We start from the raw sequence: 22070 nt of genomic DNA, 5'->3' as shown, positions 1-22070 counted from the left end.
AAAACATTAAGATCCACAACATTTATTCCATGGGACAAAACTAGGTCCAGAGTATGACTGTGACAGTGAGTAGGTCCAGAGACATGTTGGACAAAACCCACTGAGTCGATGATGGCTCCGAAAGCCTTTTGGAGTGGGTCTGTGGACCTTTCCATGTGAATATTAAAATCACCAAATATTAGAATATTATCTGCTATGACTACAAAGTCTGATAGGAATTCAGGGAACTCAGTGAGGAAGGCTGTATATGGCCCAGGAGGCCTGTAAACAGTAGCTATGACAGAACCCTGCAGGCTATCTCTGCAGTAGATTGCAACCCCGCCCCCTTTGGCAGTTCTATCTTGTCAGAAAATGTTGAAGTTGGGGATGGACATTTGGAGTGGAGGTAAACCTAGGCATTGAGTGACAATGAGAGCGGTTGCGTCTCTGGAGGCACCATTTAAACCAGGTGAGGTCTCTGCATGTGTGGAGGGTGCGACAAAAGAGCTATCTAAGGTATTTAGGGCGGGGCTGGGGGCTCCATAGTGAAATAATATAATAATATAATAATAATAACTAACCTTAACAGCAGTAGACAAGGCATATTGACATTAGGGAGAGGCATGAGTAGTCGAGTGATCATAGGGTCCAATGAGCAGCAAAAGGTGAGTCGGGGCTGTTCGGTAGTCGCTACTACGCTAGGCGAGCTGGAGACAAGGCGTTCAGAAAGCTAGCGGGCCGTGGCCAGCAGATGGATTTTTGGCGACGTCGCAATGGAAAAGCCTGTTGAAACCACCTCGGACGATTACGTCGGCAGACCAGTCGTGATGGATCGGCGGGGCTCCTTATCGGCAAGAAAGGGTCCAGGCAAATTGGCAAATAGGTATTGTAGTCCAATAATTAGTTGGTGGACTTCTTCGGCTAGCCAGGAGATGGGCCTAGCTCGAGGCTAGCTCATGGCTAACTGGTGCTTGCTTCGGGACGGAGACGTTAGCCTGGTGTAGCCACTTGATCACTGTGGCCTACAGACAGACACGAGACTAAATGGGGCGGCAGGGTAGCCTAGTGGTTGTTGGACTAGTAACCGGGAAGGTTGCAAGTTCAAACCCCTGAGCTGACAAGGTCCAAATCTGTCGTTCTGCCCCTGAACAGGCAGTTAACCCACTGTTCCTAGGCCGTCATTGAAAATAAGAATTTGTTCTTAACTGACTTGCCTAGTTAAATAAAGGTAAAATAAATAAAAAATAAACAGATTCTGTGTCTAGATTTCTGATCTGACTGGGCTGCTAAGAAGTAAACTTAGGAAGAAAATTAAAGTTGTCTACTTTCCCACAGTTGGCAATGGCTTTACGATGTTTAATTGTCTTTAATCAGCCCTGGAAACTGCACACAAACATGGAGGACAGCTTTAAATGTGTGTAATAAAGGCAGAGCTAGAGTATGGGCGCTGGGTGGTGTTAATTAATTTTTACAATTATTTTATTTAACCTTTATTTAACTAGGCAAGTTAGTTAAGAACAAATTATTATTTACAATGCCGGCCTACCCCAGCCTAAACCTAACCCGGACGACGCTGGGCCAATTGTGGTCTGCCCTATGAGACTCCCAATCACAGCCGGTTGTGATACAGCCTGGAATCAAACCAGTGCCTTATTCCGCTGTGCCATTCGCGAGCCCTCCCGAGGGCTGACAGGCTGAACCCAGCTCATTTGTTAGCCTGACGGGCATCAGGCCTACTCATGTTCCTACTCTCAGGGCCGGGCCTCTGGTTGGTGCAGCATCACAATAGTGGATTTACACCATGATGTATGTGTTTGGATGTAGTTTACCACTCATGTCATGTTTTTCCTCTGCTAGTTGTGAGCTGTAAGCTCTGTGATTTCTAGTAGGAGAGGAGAGTGCAGTTAGCTGTAGCACTGGTATGCTAAGATAGCTATTTTTACATCAGCAACTGATAATTTCGATCCATCCTATCATGCGGTTTTGGCCGGTGGTGTAAAATGAATGATGGTGTGTCCTTGCTGGTCCTTCTGGGAGAGGTTAAACAAGTGGGTTGGAACAGTGTGCCAACCTGCCTGCCCGGCAATTAAGAAGTGGGATGCAGTTCTCTCTCTCTCCCATCTCCCCTCTTTTAATAATCTTAATTATGGAATCTGCTGCCAAGCGCTGAAATGAATTGCTCAGCTTTCCGTTTTGCCAATAGACATTAAGTGTGACCCAGTTCCCTCTAGCCGGGGTTGGCGTAATGTTTAGGCATGGAGAAAGCGTAAGGGATTCCGACGCAGTCATCAAAATATGCCCAGATTAATGTGCTCAAGCGGGATCAATCTGGTTAGCAAACATATGTGCACTAAGGCACAATCCTGGAAAGTGGCAGAACTTTCAGGAGGCAGGAAACTACTTTAGGAAATTAAAAGTTTTTGTTCCTCGTTTAGCCTTTGGTAGCTTTGAGGTGACAAATGTCACCCTTCCATTGTTCGTTCGGGTCTCTGTAGCCAGCTGAAAAGTCCACTGCAGTCCTATGACTGAGAGGGAGAAAGCCGCCATCTTGGACTGAAACACCAGTGTTCTTACATTTGAGACCTAATGTCATGCCTTTCTCCAAAAATAGCATTAGCACCATCAATACAGGCATTCAGTGAAAATCATTGATGGAAATACCAGTCGATGGAAATATATTTGTGTGTATCGGTCTATTGGGTACATTTGCATAATTTAGTGGAAATAAAATTGGCGTGTGTGTATTTTCGTTAGTCGTCGTATAGCCTATCTTATTTATCCAGCATAGCTATCACACCTGCACAGCATACAGAGCCTATTTTGAGCAGGATTTCTGCTGCAGCTCCTCAGCTCATTACTGCTGGAGTGAAACGTGCTTTAATAAGCCCAGTCACTGTGCAACAATTCTAAATGCAATCGTGTATTAAAGGGCGACTGCACTTCCTGTTTTTCGTAAATGCTCATTAAGAAATGTTTGCGGCCATGATAGAAGGAAAATGTGAGTTATCTTGGGGGTGTGGTTTGATGTGGGTGCGTCTTTGCCATGCAATCACAACAAACAAGTGCAGTAGTGAGTACAGGGAGGTCAGTTAAGATAGCTTTTACTATGGAGAGAATGGATTTTCAAGTTGGACTTCTCCCTTCCTGTCTCGCCATCAAGATGGTCAGCTAATTCAGTTCGGCTAAAGCCTGCGCTGACCTTGTGCTTATACAGCGGGCTATCCTATCTAGCTCTGTAAAATTGATGATGGCTAAAGCCAGGGTCTGGAATGTGTTTCATAGGACACTCGTTCTTCAACACCCTGCTACAACAGTAGCTTGCAACTTAGTTTCGACGTTTCATCACATCATGTAAATGCATGTTACCGTGGAAACGGTATCGACTGCGAGTTGAATGCCCGGTCATGAGTCAGCTCAGCTGTCCTTCAACACAATATTCTATTCTTACTGGCTAGTTATGTCTCGCGTCATCTCTCCTTATGTCTGTTGTTACATCTTTCCCTCGGGACAAATCCCAGAACTACTAATATCGGCTAATGTACATGTGGACATTGCAAAGAAATATAAATTAAGAAATATAAATATGAGTAGGAGAATTATCAGAGTCTGGAATATACAGTGCCTTGCGAAAGTATTCGGCCCCCTTGAACTTTGCGACCTTTTGCCACATTTCAGGCTTCAAACATAAAGATATAAAACTGTATTTTTTTGTGAAGAATCAACAACAAGTGGGACACAATCATGAAGTGGAACGACATTTATTGGATATTTCAAACTTTTTTAACAAATCAAAAACTGAAAAATTGGGCGTGCAAAATTATTCAGCCCCTTTACTTTCAGTGCAGCAAACTCTCTCCAGAAGTTCAGTGAGGATCTCTGAATGATCCAATGTTGACCTAAATGACTAATGATGATAAATACAATCCACATGTGTGTAATCAAGTCTCCGTATAAATGCACCTGCACTGTGATAGTCTCAGAGGTCCGTTAAAAGCGCAGAGAGCATCATGAAGAACAAGGAACACACCAGGCAGGTCCGAGATACTGTTGTGAAGAAGTTTAAAGCCGGATTTGGATACAAAAAGATTTCCCAAGCTTTAAACATCCCAAGGAGCACTGTGCAAGCGATAATATTGAAATGGAAGGAGTATCAGACCACTGCAAATCTACCAAGACCTGGCCGTCCCTCTAAACTTTCAGCTCATACAAGGAGAAGACTGATCAGAGATGCAGCCAAGAGGCCCATGATCACTCTGGATGAACTGCAGAGATCTACAGCTGAGGTGGGAGACTCTGTCCATAGGACAACAATCAGTCGTATATTGCACAAATCTGGCCTTTATGGAAGAGTGGCAAGAAGAAAGCCATTTCTTAAAGATATCCATAAAAAGTGTCGTTTAAAGTTTGCCACAAGCCACCTGGGAGACACACCAAACATGTGGAAGAAGGTGCTCTGGTCAGATGAAACCAAAATTGAACTTTTTGGCAACAATGCAAAACGTTATGTTTGGCGTAAAAGCAACACAGCTCATCACCCTGAACACACCATACCCACTGTCAAACATGGTGGTGGCAGCATCATGGTTTGGGCCTGCTTTTCTTCAGCAGGGACAGGGAAGATGGTTAAAATTGATGGGAAGATGGATGGAACCAAATACAGGACCATTCTGGAAGAAAACCTGATGGAGTCTGCAAAAGACCTGAGACTGGGACAGAGATTTGTCTTCCAACAAGACAATGATCCAAAACATAAAGCAAAATCTACAATGGAATGGTTCAAAAATAAACATATCCAGGTGTTAGAATAGCCAAGTCAAAGTCCAGACCTGAATCCAATCGAGAATCTGTGGAAAGAACTGAAAACTGCTGTTCACAAATGCTCTCCATCCAACCTCACTGAGCTCGAGCTGTTTTGCAAGGAGGAATGGGAAAAAATGTCAGTCTCTCGATGTGCAAAACTGATAGAGACATACCCCAAGCGACTTACAGCTGTAATCGCAGCAAAAGGTGGCGCTACAAAGTATTAACTTAAGGGGGCTGAATAATTTTGCACGCCCAATTTTTCAGTTTTTGATTTGTTAAAAAAGTTTGAAATATCCAATAAATGTCGTTCCACTTCATGATTGTGTCCCACTTGTTGTTGAGTCTTCACAAAAAAATACAGTTTTATATCTTTATGTTTGAAGCCTGAAATGTGGCAAAAGGTCGCAAAGTTCAAGGGGGCCGAATACTTTCGCAAGGCACTGTAAATGAACTATATATACAAAAGTATGTGGACACCCCTTCAAATGAGTGGCTTTGTCTATTTTAGCCACACCCATTGCTGACAGGTGTATAAAAATCGAGCACACAGCCATGCAATCACCATAGTCAAAAATTGGCAGTAGAATGGTCTTACTGAAGAGCTCAGTGACTTTCAACGTATCAGCGTCATAGGGTACCACCTTTCCAACAAGTCAGTTGGTCAAATTTCTACCCTGCTAGAGCTGCCCCGGTCAACTGTAAGTGCTGTTGTGTGAAGTGGAAATGTCCCGGAGCAAAAACGGCTCAGCCGCGAAGTGGTAGGACACACAAACTCACAGAACGGGACCAGTAGTGCTGAAGCGTGTAGCATGTAAAAATGGTCTGTCCTCAGTTGCAACATCAACTTCCAAACTGCCTCTGGAAGCAACACAATAACTTTGTTGGGAGCTTCATGAAATGAGTTTCCATGACCAAGCAGTCGCCCACAAGCCTAAGATCACCATGAACAATGGCAAGCGTCGGCTGGAGTGGTGTACAGCGCTCCAACATTGGACTCTGGTGTATGAGGAATAATGGTCTGGGGCTGTTTTTTATGGTTCGGGCTAGGTCCCTTTGTTCCAGTGAAGAGAGATCTTAACACTGCAGGACACAATGACATTCTATACGATTCTGTGCTTCCAACTTGTGGCAACAGTTTGGGGAATGGCCTTTCCTTTTTCATCATTACAAAGCCCCCATACACAAAGCGAGGTCCATACAGAAATAGTTTGTCTAGATCGGTGTGGAAGAACTTGACTTGCCTAGACAGAGCCCTGACCTCAACCCCATCAAACACCTTTGGGATGAATTGGAACGCCAACTGCGAGCCAGGGCCCATCACCCAACATCAGGGCCCGACCTCGAATGCTCTTATGGCTGAATGGAAGTAAGTCCCCGCAGCAATGTTCCAACATCTAGTGGAAAGCCTTCCCAGAAGCCTTGACTAGAATACAGTATATACATATGACGTGGGTAAAACAGTATGTAAACATTATTAAAGGGACCAGTGTTCAATGACTATGTACATAGGGCAGCAGTCTAAGGTGCAGGGTTGAGTACCGGGTGGTAGCCGGCTAATAACAGTGACTAAAGTTCAGGGCAGGGCGCTGGGTGGATGCCAGCTAGTGGTAACTATTTAACAGTCGGAAGGACTGAAAATAGAAGCTGTATTTTCAGTCTCTTGGTCCCAGCTTTGACGCACCTGGGCTGTCTTGGCTGAGGTTCTTGATGATCTTCTTGCAGTTGCTGTACCAGGCGGTGATACAGCCCGGCAGGGTGCTCTCAATGGTGCATCTGTAGAAGTTTGTGAGTCTTGGGTGCCAAGCCACATTTCTTCAGCCTTCTGAGGTTGAAGAGGTGCTTTTGCACCTTTTTCAACAGACTGTTTGTGTGGACAGACCATTTCAGGTTGTCAGTAATGTGAGCGCAGAGGAACTTGAAGCTTTTCACCCTCTCCAACTGCGTCCCCATCAATTTGGGGTGGCACCTTGACATAGAAGGAGAGGTTATATATGCCTGACACCACTCCGCCATGGCCCTCACCACCTCCCTTACGGGTTATGGACAGGTGCAGTCAGGTAGCAGGAGGGGTGGAGTGCACTCAACCCATGTGTCCAACAGGCAGAGTTCAATAACTACAGGCAGATGTGAGATGCAGGAGGATGGCACTCTTCTCATACCACTGTAGACAACTGTCCAATTCAAAGCTTCCTCCAAGCTTTGCATTGGTCAGTAGCCTACAGAGTAATATGAGAAGAGTGCAATTGCTGAACATACAGTTGAAGTCGGAAGTTTGCAAACACTTAGGTTGGAGTCATTAAAACTCACTTTTCAACCACTCCACACATTTCATGTTAACAAACTATAGTTTTGGCAAGTTGGTTAGGTTACTTTAGGTTACTTTGTGCATGACACAAGTTATTTTTCCAACAATTGTTTACAGACAGTTTATTTATCTTGTAATTCACTGTATCACAATTCCAGTGGGTCAGAAGTTTACTTACACTATGTTGACTGTGCCTTTAAACAGCACAGGAAAATTATGTAATGGCTTTAGAAGCTTCTGTTGGGCTAATTGACATCATTTGAGTCAATTGGAGGTGTACCTGTGGATGCATTTCAAGGCCTGCCTTCAAACTCAGTGCCTCTTTGTTTGACATCATGGGAAAATCAAAATAAATCAGCCAAGACCTCAGAAAAAAATTCTAGACCTCCACAAGTCTGGTTCATTCTTGGGAGCAATTTCCAAACACCTGAAGGTACCACGTTCATCTGTACAAACAATAGTATGCAAGTATAAACACCATGGGAACACGCAGCCATCATACCACTCAGGAAGGAGACGCATTCTGTCTCCTAGAGATGAACGTACTTTGGTGGGAAAAGTGCATGCTGGATGCTTGCAAGCCGAAGAACCCCATCCCAACCGTGAAGCACGGGGTGGCAGCATCATGTTGTGGGGGTGTTTTGCTGCAGGAGGGACTGTGCACTTCACAAAATAGATGGCATCCTGAGGTAGGAAAATTATGTGGATATATTGAAGCAACATCTCAAGACATCAGTCGAGAAGTTAAAGCTTGGTCGCAAATGGGTCTTCCAAATGGACAATAACCCCAAGCATACTTCCAAAGTTGTGGCAAAATGGCTTAAGGACAACAAAGTCAAGTATTGGAGTGGTCATCACAAAGCCCTGACCTCAATCCTATAGAGAATTTGTGGGTAGAACTGAAAATGCATGTGTGAGCAAGGAGGCCTACAAACCTGACTCCGTTACACCAGCTCTGTCAGGAGGAATCTGCCAAAATTCACCCAACTTTTTTGGGGAGCTTGTGGAAGGCTACCCGAAACGTTTCACCCAAGTTAAACAATTTAAAGGCAGTATATGTAAACTTCTGACCCACTGGGAAGGCGATGAAAGAAATAAAAGCTGAAATAAATCATTCTCTCTACTATTATTCTGACATTTGACATTCTTAAAATAAAGTGGTGATCCTCACTGACCTAAAACAGGGAATTTTTACGAGGATTAAATGTCAGGAATTTTGAAAAACTGAGTTTAAATGTATTTGGCTAAGGTGTATGTAAACTTCTGACTTCAACTGTATGTGGCTATTCTAAACAAAGTGTAACAGTTCCATGTAGAATAAACCATACTTCACATAATACTGTAGAAGCTGTGTTCTGCTAATATAACAATGTAATATAACAAATACACCTTCCTGTATGGTGTCCTGTATAAGACAGGAGTTCCCTAAAATATTGTAGGAATACACTGGGTAACCCCCTTACTGATAGTACCATTCAATTAAATAATAGCAAAATACATATAAAAAGTTATACGTGTCTTGTTTAATTTTAATGCTAAGAAGTGCAAGGTCTCTCCCAATTCGGACATCAGTGTCAACCTGTATTTCAGTCAGAGGACTCCATTTCAAAGCATCTGTTCTGTCCATCTGTAGAAAATCGAGGAGGAGTTGATGCGTGACATAGGTATTGAAGGGGTGATATTACTAAATACTTGTCATGCGCTGTCTTATTGGTAATCACCCTTCTGAGGTGTTTGCCAACGCCTGCTGGGCATGGCGGCGTAGATCGGCTCCAGGCCCCCCTCGTCACAGATACTGGTCATGAAGGAGCCGGACTTCGGCTTCCTATATGTGACCCTGCTCCTATATCACAGAGGGAGGGAGAAAGACTGTCACCATACAGTCATGGAAGCCAACAGTAAATACACAGTTAAACATAGCCAATTAGAGATCCTGATTCACAAGGGACATGTGCCAGCATGACACTGACTGGTTGGCATTACTCACTTTGACCTAGGAGCAGTTCATTGGCACAGTGGAAGGGGGCACCTCCTTACAATATAAAAGACATACGTCAGCACTGGTTACATTGTCAGTGGTGGTTAGGGTAATTCCAGGACAGGTGGTTTTTATTTTTGTACCATTATTTAACTAGGCAAGTCAGTTAAGAACAAATTCTTATTTTCAATGACGGCCTAGGAACAATGGGTTAACTGCCTGTTCAGGGGCAGAATGACAGATTTGTACCTTGTCAGCTCGGGGATTTGAACTTGCAACCTTTCAGTTACTAGTCCAACACTCTAACCACTAGGCTACATTGCCACCGCAATCATTGACCTGATCAAATGTGACCAACGGGTTTAATTATATATATTATTTTTTAGGCAAGTCAGTTAAGAACAAATTCTTATTTACAATGACGGCCTACCGGGGAACAGTGGGTTAACTGCCTTGTTCATGGGCAGAACGACAGATTTTTACCTTGTCAGCTCAGGGATTCGATCCAGCAACCTTTCGGTTACTGGCCCAACGCTCGAACCACTAGGCTACCTGCCTCCCCAAAATTGAAATTAGTTGGCTGATTTTTGCTTGACGCTTTGCTGGGATTTAATTCTGTCATACCAGAAAGTCTCTCGACTCCCTTCGTAGTAACAAGAGGAGTGGTCAATGTACTGAGTTGGTCTCTGTCTGAAATCCCAGATGTAGGGCAAAGGCACTGGAACATTGTTAATGGGGGCGGAGGGTGTTAACAGTGGACTGTAGTGCCACGATGACCAGTGCCACGTAATCAGCTCATTGGCCTAGTTGAGGATCACGAAAACATTCCACATTCAATGTCAAACTGATGCTGTTGCCTCGGTCGACCCAATATAGAAGAAAATAATAATTTTAAACCTCTACTTGAGGTTTTCAATTCATGACATGACCCTGAATTAAGTTGCAAAAGAAATGAACACAGCCCTGCTCAAAAAAAAATTACGCAGCATTAATGTTGTCCAAGAAAGCCTTCGAGGTATAGCTTAGGTTCTTTTTCAACCGAGAGCTCAGCTTTAGCCCCTGATAAGGACAATCCTTTACATCGCATCAGAGAACTGATGTCCCCTCTCTCCCTTTAGTGTTCTCCACTGGTCTCCTGCTGCTGGTATTAATAGTATCTGGATGGGCCTGTGTGGTGAGAGGAGGTTGTCTCCCGTCCCCGTAAATATTGCATGGTTTCCCCTGAGTGCTCTGGAATGCGAGAGTGGAATGAGGAAGAAAAATAAGGGAAGATGGAGGTCATGGCTGTAACTTGACTGTGTGTCTGACAAGGGGACATATGTGACGATATTTGTTCATTTGTATAGGTAGTTGTAGTTATTATTTAGTAGTTTTATGCTGTTAATCGAAGTTTTAGTCGTATTATTAATATTATTAGACAGTTGACATAGTTGTTACTAAGTATTGTTTTTCTGTTGTTTTTTTAAACATTTGGATAAAATACAAGATATATAAATATGGGTTACTAGCCTATATATAACAGAGGGTGGCTGCCTGATCTGGTCTTTGACACAGGTTTGTTATTAGGGTAGAGCGATTACTTATCTCTCTCTCGCGTTGTGAAGGTGTTCCACAGCCATAGTAAGATTGGTAGCGTTCATCTAAAAACTAGTTTTGGTCCTTCAGGACATATTGAGAATCCATTCCTCTCCTCTCTGCCTGAGCCTCTGTCGCTACACATTCCAGTGTCAATGTTTCCCAGTCAAACCCAATACCTCGCATGCTTTTGCTCTGAGTACAACAGGAATGCTAAAGGAAGCTCATTCTTTTCATCATTTCCTCATGGCTGAACTTCAGTCACCTTGCTCATTGTACTTTAAGAATGTCTCGGGGGGGTGTGTGCGTATTTGTTGTTCTTTGTTTATTCAGTGTGCTTTTCTTTACTGCTGAAGTTGCCTTTCTCGTTGAATATCTCACGAATGTGTATGTAGGCATATGTGTCTGCCATGTGTTTTCACTGTGTGTATGTTTTTCCTCATTGCACTTCAAGTAGGGCTACTTTCATTGGAGGTAAATTACACGGGGTAGGGTCAGATAGAGAAGGGTGGATGGTGTACAATGTACGTACACTGAGCATTTTACCACCAGGACAGCAGCAACCATCTTATGACCCCTGCTGGAGAGCGAGACGTTCCCAAACTGCAGAGGTGTTGTCTGTTTAGTACTCAGTTTTTTTACTGGTGCTCTACTCCGCCTCCGCATGAGCTATTTGTAGCATTCTAGTATTTAAAATAAGTGGGGAAAAATGCTCAAATGAAATGAGTTGACACGAAAAGGCCTGAGATTGAAAACAACATTAAAACAGGGTTTTCTGTAGCAAAACTGTTTTCTACGGTGTGCCTCTAATGCAGGGGTCTCCGACCTTTTTCTAGCACGAGAAAATGAAATGTTGCAAGCTACTCAGTTTTTATAGCGTTCAAATAGGCACATTCTTCTCTTCACCTCTTCCCTGCAACTTTTTCCCAGGTCCTTGGTATACAAGAGATGCGTTTTCTGTCAATATACCTGGTAAAAAAAACTAAGGGGGTCCCATTAAATTATATTTAGCGTTTTCATGAATTCTGTTTTCTCTATTTAATTTTTCCTGATTTGGGATATTTTCCCCCCAATTTTTCTTCTCAATATTACAATTATTCAGAGAGAAACAACAAAAATGGATGTTCTGAATCCATGGCAACGCTTAAGTCACATCAGAAGACCACTTTTGGTTGAAACACAAAGTGTAATTACCCTTTTTCAATTACACATCTAGCAAGAGAGGAATGTGTCGGTCTAGTGACTTTTCTGCTGTTACTTCTGCAGCACACATCGTGGCAGAGTTTGCAAAACAATCCGCCGCCCAATTTGATGAAATAATCTAGAAGTAGTAGATATTGTACTGTCAGGTAAGCCGCCTTTGCAGCTAACATTTAATTGAGAAGGTTTTGGGGGGAAAACCTGTCTACCCATAAGATGGTTATCATTAGCATCGCTAACTGGCTACATACAGAGTGATAGACAAACACGCGCATCAAACAGACAGACGGGAACAATATTGCTGGACATTTTATTGGCAGATATTGTGTTACGTTTGGCTTTTTAAGCCAATAGTGGCTAACCAGGGGTGAGAACGTCAATGTTGCTTTGATTGGATCGTAGCCGGGAGCTTTGTTAATGACAGTTTGCAGTTTTGATTGACCAGCTACTCATAAGTGGGCTGAGAGCTGCTGGAAGCTCGCGATCTACCCTAAAGAATATGACCCAGGCCATAGAGGGGGGGGGGGAACAGCCTGTACGACCTTGTTTTACAATTTGGAACAAATGCTGTATTGCCTTTTTCCACACACAAAGTGGTGTGTGCAGTCTATGTTCAACTCTTATGTCCCTGTCTCCCTCCAGGGCCAGTGGTGTATGTACTAGACCTGTTTGACCGGCTCATCTCCAAGGCCTGTCCCTTTGCCGCCGCCGGCATCATGGTGGGCTCCATCTACTGGACCGCCGTCACGTACGGGGCTGTCACTGTCATGCAGGTGAGACCATCTCACACACACACACACACACACACACACACACACACTAGGGTTTCCGTAAGGAAACATCGTGACCGGGAAGATTTTAATTTACCGGCCATTTGAGAAGTTTACCGGGACACATATGCATTGGATGCGTAACCCGTAAGGGCGTCCACCAATGGTACTCAAAATGACAGAAATCACATTTAAAGATTATGGTAACTCATCTTAACAGAACAGGCAACTCCTGTTATGAAGCAGCCAATAAAATATCATTTTCAAACATTTGCCGAAGTGCATCTGATGCGAGCAGTTCCATATTAGAAACTTAGAAAGCGGGGGGGATCTAAAGATGCAACAACTAGAATGGGTTGCTAATAAACTCAACAAAAAAAGAAACATCTTCTCCACTCAACTGCGTTTATTTTCAGCGAACTTAACATGTGTAAATATTTGTTTGAACTTAACTATATTCAACAACTGAAACATAAACTGAACAAGGTCCGCAGACATGTGACTAACAGAAATGGAACAATGTGTCTCTGAACAAATGGGGGGTCAAAATCAAAAGTGACAGTCAGTATCTGGTGTGGTCACCAGCTGCATTAAGTACTGCAGTGCATCTCCTCATGGACTGCACCAGGTTTGCCAGTTCTTGCTGTGAGATGTTACCCCACTCTTCCACCAAGGCACCTGCAAGTTCCCAGACATTTCTGGGGGAAATGGCCCTAGCCCTCACCCTCCGATCTAACAGGTCCCACACGTACTCAATGGGATGAGATCTGGGCTCTTCGCTGGTCATGGCAGAACACTAACATTCCTGTCTTGCAGGAAATCACACACAGAACGAGCAGTATGGCTGGTGGCATTGTCATGCTGGAGGGTCATGTCAGGATGAGTCTGCAGGAAGGGTACCACATGAGGGAGGAGTATGTCTTCCCTGTAACGCACAGTGTTGAGATTGCCTGCAATGACAACAAGCTCAGTCCAATGATGCTGTGACACACCGCCCCAAACCATGACGGACCCTCCACCTCCAAATCAATCCCGCTCCAGAGTACAGGCCTCAGTGTAACGCTCATTCCTTTGACGATATACGCGAATCCGACCATCACCCCTGGTGAGACACAACCGCGACTCGTCAGTGAAGAGCACTTTTTGCCAGTCCTGTCTGGTCCAGCAACGGTGGGTTTGTGCCAGTAGGCGACATTGTTGCTGGTGATGTCTGGTGAGGACCTGCCTTACAACAGGCCCACAAGCCCTCAGTCCAGCCTCTCTCAGCCTGTTGCGGACAGTCTGAGCACTGATGGAGGGATTGTGCGTTCCTGGTGTAACTCGGGCAGTTGTTGTTGCCATCCTGTACCTGTCCCGCAGGTGTGATGTTCGAATGTACCAGTCCTGTGCAGGCGTTGTTACACATGGTCTGCCACTGCAAGGACGATCAGCCATCTGTCCTGTCTACCGTCTGTAAACTGTTAGTGTCTTAACGACCATTCCACAGGTGCTTATTCATTAATTGTTTATGGTTCATTGAAGAAGCATGGGAAACAGTGTTTAAACCCTTTACAATGAAAATCTGTGAAGTAATTTGGATTTTTACGAATTATCTTTGAAAGACAGGGTCCTGAAAAAAGGACATTATTTTTTTTGCTGAGTTTAACAAGGCTTGTGCCTTTGGCTTCTGGGCAACAAAAGAAAGTTGATATGAAAACCAATAGAAACGGAGAGAAATACTGGTTTCAATGGCATATGAGGAAGTCTTTATGAAAGGAATTGCCTCTACTTTTCTATGATCAGATTTTTACCTAGGCTACTTTGAAGCAAGGCTCATAATATGAAGTAATACGTTTAGGTTTCAAACAATTAAAGGGTGTCTGCACTTCCTGATTTAGCCTCGTTTTAGATTTGGTTAATTAAGAAACGCTACCGGCCATGACTGAATTCAAATGTGAGTTTGTTTCGTGGTGTGGTTTGATGTGGATGTCTGTGGGAAGGGTAAGCCAAATTATTTTGCCAGTTAGCTTCAGCCGGGTGGTGTGCGACTGTGGCAAAGTTAGGCTATCCAAAGTCAAACTATCTCTAGGGATAGTTAGGGACCAGGGATTAACATGGGTAATCCAGGATCCTGTCACATTTCCCCAAAAAATAAAATGACAAGACCTGGGAAATTACAACATTTTCCCCAAAGTCGAACTAACGTAATGTATTTTGTGGAATTGCATGCACAGCAGCAAATTACCCCAAAAATGTATAGCACATTATGCAAACAGGTTGAAGCATTTAGCCTAGCGTATTTTCTTCGTACAAGGTCGCCATAAATTCAAAACACATGTGTTATTGACACTGCCGGACTGCACACGCGACCCAAATGCAGTTAGTAAACCCCTACTGTATAGCCTATAACATTTTGCTTGCTTCCTTGAGCAGTCAATGTGACTCTTAAGATAATCACATTTGATAGGCCTATGTACAATTCACTACATAGGTATCTCTGTCACAGACATGAATTCTGTAACAATTCAGAGGCAGGAGGGAAATCTCCTGTCCTAGAGCCTAGGCCAGTGTTCCCCAACTGGTTTTATTTGGGCCCCCAAGTTCTCTGAGCAAAACTAATTTGTTGGACATAAAAAACTGTAAAAACACCAGGAAATCAGCTCCAAACCCCTCTTATCTCAGAATCATGGCATATGACCATATCTTGGTTTTACGCACACCTTAAATTATATTATTTAAGCTACTCCCTTAAATGGGCAGAAAACCCAGTTCATCTCCATCGTTTAATTAAGTTCATGGGTCATTTATAACAAAACCTTTCAATATTGCCAATCATTTCCATGACTATTTCACAAGTGAAGTGGAAAAGCTCAGAAGTGAATTGACATTGCACAGTGAACCATCATATTTTTGCATTAAAACTCCTTAGTTGCCCTGGCTGTGTGTTTCGGGTCGTTGTCGTGCTGGAAGACCCATCTTCAATGCTCTTACTGAGGGAAGGAGGTTGTTGGCCAAGATCTTGCGATACATGGCCCCATCCATCCTCCCCTCAATACGGTGCAGTCGTCCTGTCCCCTTTGCAGAAAAGCATCCCCAAAGAATGATGTTTCCACCTCATTGCTTCATGGTTGGGATGGTGTTCTTGGGGTTGTACTCATCCTTCTTCCTCCAAACACGGCGAGTGGAGTTTAGACCAAAAAGCTCTATTTTTGTTTCTTCAGACCACATGACCTTCTCCCATTCCTCCTCTGGATCATCCAGATGGTCATTGGAACACTTCTGACGGGCCTGGACATGCGCTGGCTTGAGCAGGGGGACCTTGCGTGTGCTGCAGGATTTTAATCCATGACGGCGTAGTGTGTTACTAATGGTTTTCTTTGAGACTGTGGTCCCAGCTCTCTTCAGGTCATTGACCAGGTCCTGCTGTGTAGTTCTGGGCTGATCCCTCACCTTCCTCATGATCATTGATGCCCCACGAGGTGAGATCTTGCATGGAGCCCCAGACCGAGGGTGATTGACCGTCATCTTGAACTTCTTCCATTTTCTAATAATTGCGCCAACAGTTGTTGCCTTCTCACCAAGCTGCTTGCCTATTGTCCTGTTGTCCATCCCAGCCTTGTGCAGGTCTACAATTTTATTCCTGATGTCCTTACACAGCTCTCTGGTCTTGGCCATTGTGGAGAGGTTGGAGTCTGTTTGATTGAGTGTGTGGACAGGTGTCTTTTATACAGGTAACGAGTTCAAACAGGTGCAGTTAATAAAGGTGATCAAATACTTATGTCATGCAATAAAATGCTAATTAATTACTTAAAAATCATACAATGTGATTTTCTGAATGTTTGTTACAGACCTCTACATGCTTTGTAAGTAGGAAAACCTGCAAAATTGGCAGCGTATCAGATACTTGTTCTCCCCACTGTATGTAAAGTACAGTGTCCCGCAGGGCAGTTGCCTTGGGCAGTTACTCTTCTCTGTTTTTACAAATGATTTGCCACTGGTCTTACACAAAGCTAGAATTAATGACTATGCGGATTATTCCACACTATATGTCAGCACCCAAAGTCAGTGAGCTCACTGAAATTCTAAATAAGCAGTTACAGTCAGTGTCAGAATGGGAGATTAATAATAAACGGGTCTTAAATAAAACTAAAATAATTGTATTTGGTTCAAAACATTCTTGAAGACCTAAAACCTCAAGTGGAGTTTTCCATAAAGTTTGAGACCATTGATCAAGTTGAGGAAGCTACATTCATAGGCATACCATTGGATGTTCAATTATCATGGTCAAGTCATATTGGCAAAGTTGTTGTGAAGATGGGGAGGTGTATGTCTGTTTATAAAAATATGTATTTATTTTACCAGGTAAAGGTTAAATAAATAAAATGGACATACCCCTGTTTATAAGAATATGTTCTGTGTTTTTTACACACAAATCAACTGTAGTAGCTGTCCCTGACTAAAACAAAATATTGGTCGACCAAGACATGTATTTTTCCATATACAGAGACACCCTATGTGTTTTAATAAAACCCACAATGACTCAAGAGGGAGCCAGAGATCGAGATGGCCTAACCAGAAGAAAAAAGCCTGTTCCCAGCCCTCCTCCTCCCGCTGCCCGTTGGCCTTCGCAGATTCTGCCGTTACACACCTGAAGTTGCCAGGAATAGGCTACACCAGGGGTTGGCGCCCTTTTCCATTTGGAGTGTCAATTTATCTTACCATTTCGATTGATCTGCATGCCTGTTGTGATTTTCAGATGCTAATTTTTGTGGAACAGTTTAATTTATAATAGTCTATCTCAAAGTCATTGTCTGTGGTTAATCTACATTCTATCTAAATGAAAATTATAAAATCTTAAAGTAACTTCTGTTGCCATTGCCAACTATGTAAAAGTAGCCTACATAAAGCCAACAAATAAAAACATTGCACCCTGCAGGTAGAAAATATCCTGAAAAAAATAAATATCCTATAAATCCCATTGCTGGACACGTATCAACTGTCGGCCCGAAGCTCACGCAAACAAACTTGCGACATTGTATAAAATATTCTGGGCCATTAGAGTTTCCCACGCCAGTGAGCTCGGGACAGACACAGCTGAAGGCTATTTGTTCAAGGGATAATAAATAATCCGGTATTTTATGACGTTTCCACTGGATCAGAGCATTACATTTTTCCCTTCCATGCCGAGTGGTTATCAAAAGGGAGAGAGTTGTGAATATTTTTCAAATACATTGAGGAACTATTGTCATTCTCAATGGATTCTTAACAGGCTTTGTTTACTTGCTGTTTTGAGGTGAATAAAAAATACTTTGAGAAGTTTCACAATACTAGTCAAATACTATGACATCTCAAACTGTGCGTGTCCTTACTCAACATTGACAGGAGTGCTCCAAACAAAAGACAATGAATAAATTGCCAAAACCCGTAAATTTTATTTAAATAAACCAAAACTTGTTTCTCACAAGTGTAGCATATGTTGTGAGATCTGCAAAAGTGTCCACTCTGACAATGAGAACATTAAACGAATGAAATAATAATATATTGAATGCATTAACAGAAATTACCGTAACCAAAGAAACATTGTAGATTAGAACAAACATTGTAGATCTTGTCCCATCTCGATTACTGTCTGGTAATATGGTCAAGTGCAGCGAAGAAAGCCCTAGCAAAGCTGCAGCTGGTTCAGAACAGAGCAGCACGCCCTTGCCCTTAACTGCACATACAGAACTAACATCAACAACATGCACACCAATCTTTCCTGGTTGTGGGTTGACGAGAGATTAACTGCTTCTCTTCTAGTTTTTATGAGAAATATAACTGAATAAAATTCCAGATTGTCTGCATAATCAAATAACATTCAGCGCAGACACCCGTACATACCCCACCACCAGGGGTCTCTTCACAGTCACCAAGTCCAAAACAAATGCACGGACTCGCACCATATTATACAGAGGCATGATCGCATGGAACCCCCTTCCATCTCCAATTACTCTAGCAACAGCAAAATTACTTAAAAAAAAAACGGATTAAACAACATCTTATGGAACGCCGATGACTGTGAGGGGACACACACAAACGCACACACACTCCTCGCTATTTTTATTGAATTGTTTGCATAGTTTTTGTTGTATCTTTGTATTTTAAATTTGTGTGACAGTGTCAGTGTTTTGTTACTTGCCTTTTTGTTTTGTGGATCCCAGGAAGAGTAGCTGATGCTTCTGCAAAAGTGAATGGGGATCCAACTAAACAAAGCTAAACAAATGGGGACATCTGATTTTTGCAGTACTTCCTGTGACTCTAGGGATACATTTTTATTATTCTCGGTATTGAAACTTGGTAGATTTTCTGGAAAATATTAATCCCTGTTAGGGACATCAAGCCCCATGGGGATATAGAATGTCAAACCACATTGATGGGTCGAATGCAGCTGCGCCCTGAATTGATGATTACTTGGGTGCTTCCAGCTGTGGGCAGCATTAAACCCAACCCATGGAAAACTGTTACGATACCCTTCATTCCAATTTCTTCCTATCTCGCAAATATATCTGTTTTGGACGAGACTGACTTCATGACCAAACTATTTACACTTTTTTGAAAATGTTGACACTAGAATAAATCCTTCTGGCTCATATCAATGCCACATAGGCCAATTTGTAAATGACAAGTTGCATTTTAGGAGCAGTCGCTATTTAAGTATATGTTTTCAAAATGCATACTGCCTCCAGTTGAGAGGCACGCTTCAATTACCAGTTGAGAAATAAAACAACTGTTAAACACGTGATTGCATTTAAAATTCTTGCGCAATGACTGGACTTCTAAAAACACGTTTCACTCCAGCAGCAAACAAGCTGAGGAGCTGCAACAGCAGTTCTAGTGCTGTCTGACAAGTGATATTCCGCTCAAAATAGGCTCTGTACGCTGTGCGCGTGTGATAAATAAGATGCACGATGACCTTGTGATCATATACAAATGTAAGCGTCTTTTTATTATGCGTGGGAATAGTTGGGAACAGATTTCAAAAATGTAAATCATTTGGAGCTGATTTCCTGGTGTTTTTACAGTATTTTATATCCAACAATTGTAAAATAAATACAAATTTGCTCAGAAAACCTGGGGGAGGCTAATAAAGCCACCCATGGGCCAAATTTGTCCCACGCCACCAGTTGGGGAACCCTGCTATAGACCGATAAGCATAAATGTCAAATGTATTTACATCGACTGATTTTTCCATCTATGAATAAAAAATAACGGTAGGATTTTTCTTCCAGTCAATTTGGCCGGCAACAATTTTGCATATCGGCGAAAAGCTGTCAGTTACCTGGCTGACGGAAACCCACACACACACACTGAGGGTTAAATCCACAATATTTATCCTTAACGTTATTGTCTTCTGACGGCTTTCGTCGTCTTCCTAGTGTGGCCGTGTTGATCGATTTAGACTATGGCTGCATTTTGAAATGGCAGTGCACTACATAGGTAACAGGGTGCCATTTCAGACGCACCTTATCGTCAAGCTATCCATATTCACCACGGTGTCCGCTCTGTCCCGGTTGCCCAGGTGGTGGGCCATAAGGAGGGCCTGGATGTGATGGAGCGGGCAGACCCCTTGTTCCTGCTCATCGGCCTGCCCACCATCCCCGTCATGCTGATCCTGGGGAAGATGATCCGCTGGGAAGACTACGTGCTGCGCCTCTGGAGGAAGTACTCCAACAAGCTGCAGATCCTCAACAGCATCTTCCCAGGTCAGAACGGACACATTGGTAGGGATGCAAACCGTTCTGCAGCAACGGTCTTCTACTACAATGGGGTGGAATTCCGTGAATTCGTTGTGTGTGTGTGTGTGTATAATGAAGTGTGGGTGATGAAGATGTAATTATGTACTTGATGGAGGATGCTAACAGTGTTAAAGGTTGTTGTAATGTTGTGTGATGATTGTGGCGTGAGCAGTGTGTGTGTGTGGGGATATGAGAACGCTGAGAGGTGGTCCTGTCCATTGGGGCTTGTGGTGGTGATGTGGAGGTCCAGTAGCAGTGGGTTTTTCCACTGAACTCATCATCAGGGACAGTGATTGATGTGGGGAGAAACCGGACCCCAGGGTTCAGCTGGAACCTTCAACCTTTTCTCCCTGCAGTCTCAGCTTGCTGGGCAAGAGCAGGCGTACATCTTTACCCCCCACTCGGCTGCCCGAAATAAAGATACTGGTGCAGATATTACTCAGTGGCTGGCACACCTTTTTTCTCTCATCACTTGATGAATGTGTGTCTTGTGTAACATAGCCAGCTGTGTAAAGATGTACTAGCAAAACAACACCCACAATGCACCTCACCCATCCTGACCTTGCCCTCTCTTCTCTGTCTCTCTCAGGGATTGGGTGTCCGGTGCCTCGTATCCCGGCGGAGGCCAGCCCCCTGGCAGACCACGTGTCAGCCACAAGGATCCTGTGTGGTGCCCTGGTATTCCCTACCATCGCCACCATCGTGGGCAAACTCATGTTCAGCAGTGTCAACTCCAACCTGCAGAGGACCATTCTGGTGAGTAACCCAAACTGTCAGGCATACACACAGACAGTAGGCGTGGGGTCTTGGCCATTGTAGTTATTTTGACAACATATTCTTCCTATATTAGTGATTGCAGGTTTTTTTTGCAATGGCAATACCTGTACTAGCTCCTACCCGCTACTGGCCCATTTTGATGTAACTGTGCGTTAGCTGGCAGTTGGCTGTAAGTTAATTAGTAGTTATTCCTCATGAATTTAGGATGTAGGAATGTACCCTGCAAGGCAGGCTGTAGTCAACTTGACAACTGGATGTAGTCTATCACAGTGCCATCCGTTTTGTCACCATAGCCCCATATAATACCCACCACACCGACCTGCATGCTCTTGTTGGCTGGCCCTCACTACATATTTGTCGCCAAACCCACTGGCTCCAGGTCATCTATAAGTCTTTGCTGGGTAAAGCCCTGCCTTATCTCAGCTCACTGGTCACCATAGCAACACCCACCCGTAGCACGCGCTCCAGCAGGTATATTTCACTGGTCACCCCCAAAGCCAGCACTTCCTTTGGCTGCCTTTCCTTCCAGTTCTCTGCTGCCAATGACTGGAACGAATTTCAAAAATCGCTTGAGTCTTATATCTCCCTCTAACTTTAAGCATCAGCTGTCAGAGCAGCTTACCGATCACTGTACCTGTACACAGCCCATCTGTAAATAGCCCACCCAACTACCTCATCCTCATATTGTTATTTATCCTCTTGTTCTTTTGCACCCCAGTATCTCTACTTGCACGTCGCCATCTGCACATCTGTCACTCCAGTGTTGATGCTAAATTGTAATTATTTTGCCTCTATGGCCTATTTATTGCCTTACCTCTCTACTCTTCTACATTTGCACACACTGTACATAGATGTTTCTATTGTGTTGACTGTACATTTGTACAATTGACTGTACATTTGTTTATGTGTAACTGTTGTTTTTGTCGCAC

General features: G+C 43.4%; 1 protein-coding gene across 2 annotated transcripts in view; it reads left to right on the top strand.

The window, feature by feature from the left end:
• The window catches only part of LOC110502305 (E3 ubiquitin-protein ligase MARCHF5), a 64539-nt gene that overhangs the window by 39853 nt on the left and 2616 nt on the right, over positions 1-22070 (top strand). The window contains exons 3-5 of one of the 2 annotated variants that reach the window (XM_021580240.2): positions 12483-12613; positions 20148-20349; positions 20954-21120. In XM_021580240.2, coding sequence (XP_021435915.1) covers positions 12483-12613; positions 20148-20349; positions 20954-21120 — 500 coding nt within the window. The remainder of the gene's footprint in view (positions 1-12482; positions 12614-20147; positions 20350-20953; positions 21121-22070) is intronic. The other variant, XM_021580241.2, reaches the window with a different exon arrangement.

The sequence above is a fragment of the Oncorhynchus mykiss genome, chromosome 23, assembly GCF_013265735.2.
Source record: "Oncorhynchus mykiss isolate Arlee chromosome 23, USDA_OmykA_1.1, whole genome shotgun sequence".
NCBI lineage: Eukaryota > Metazoa > Chordata > Actinopteri > Salmoniformes > Salmonidae > Oncorhynchus > Oncorhynchus mykiss.
This window is presented reverse-complemented; position numbering and strand designations above follow the sequence as displayed.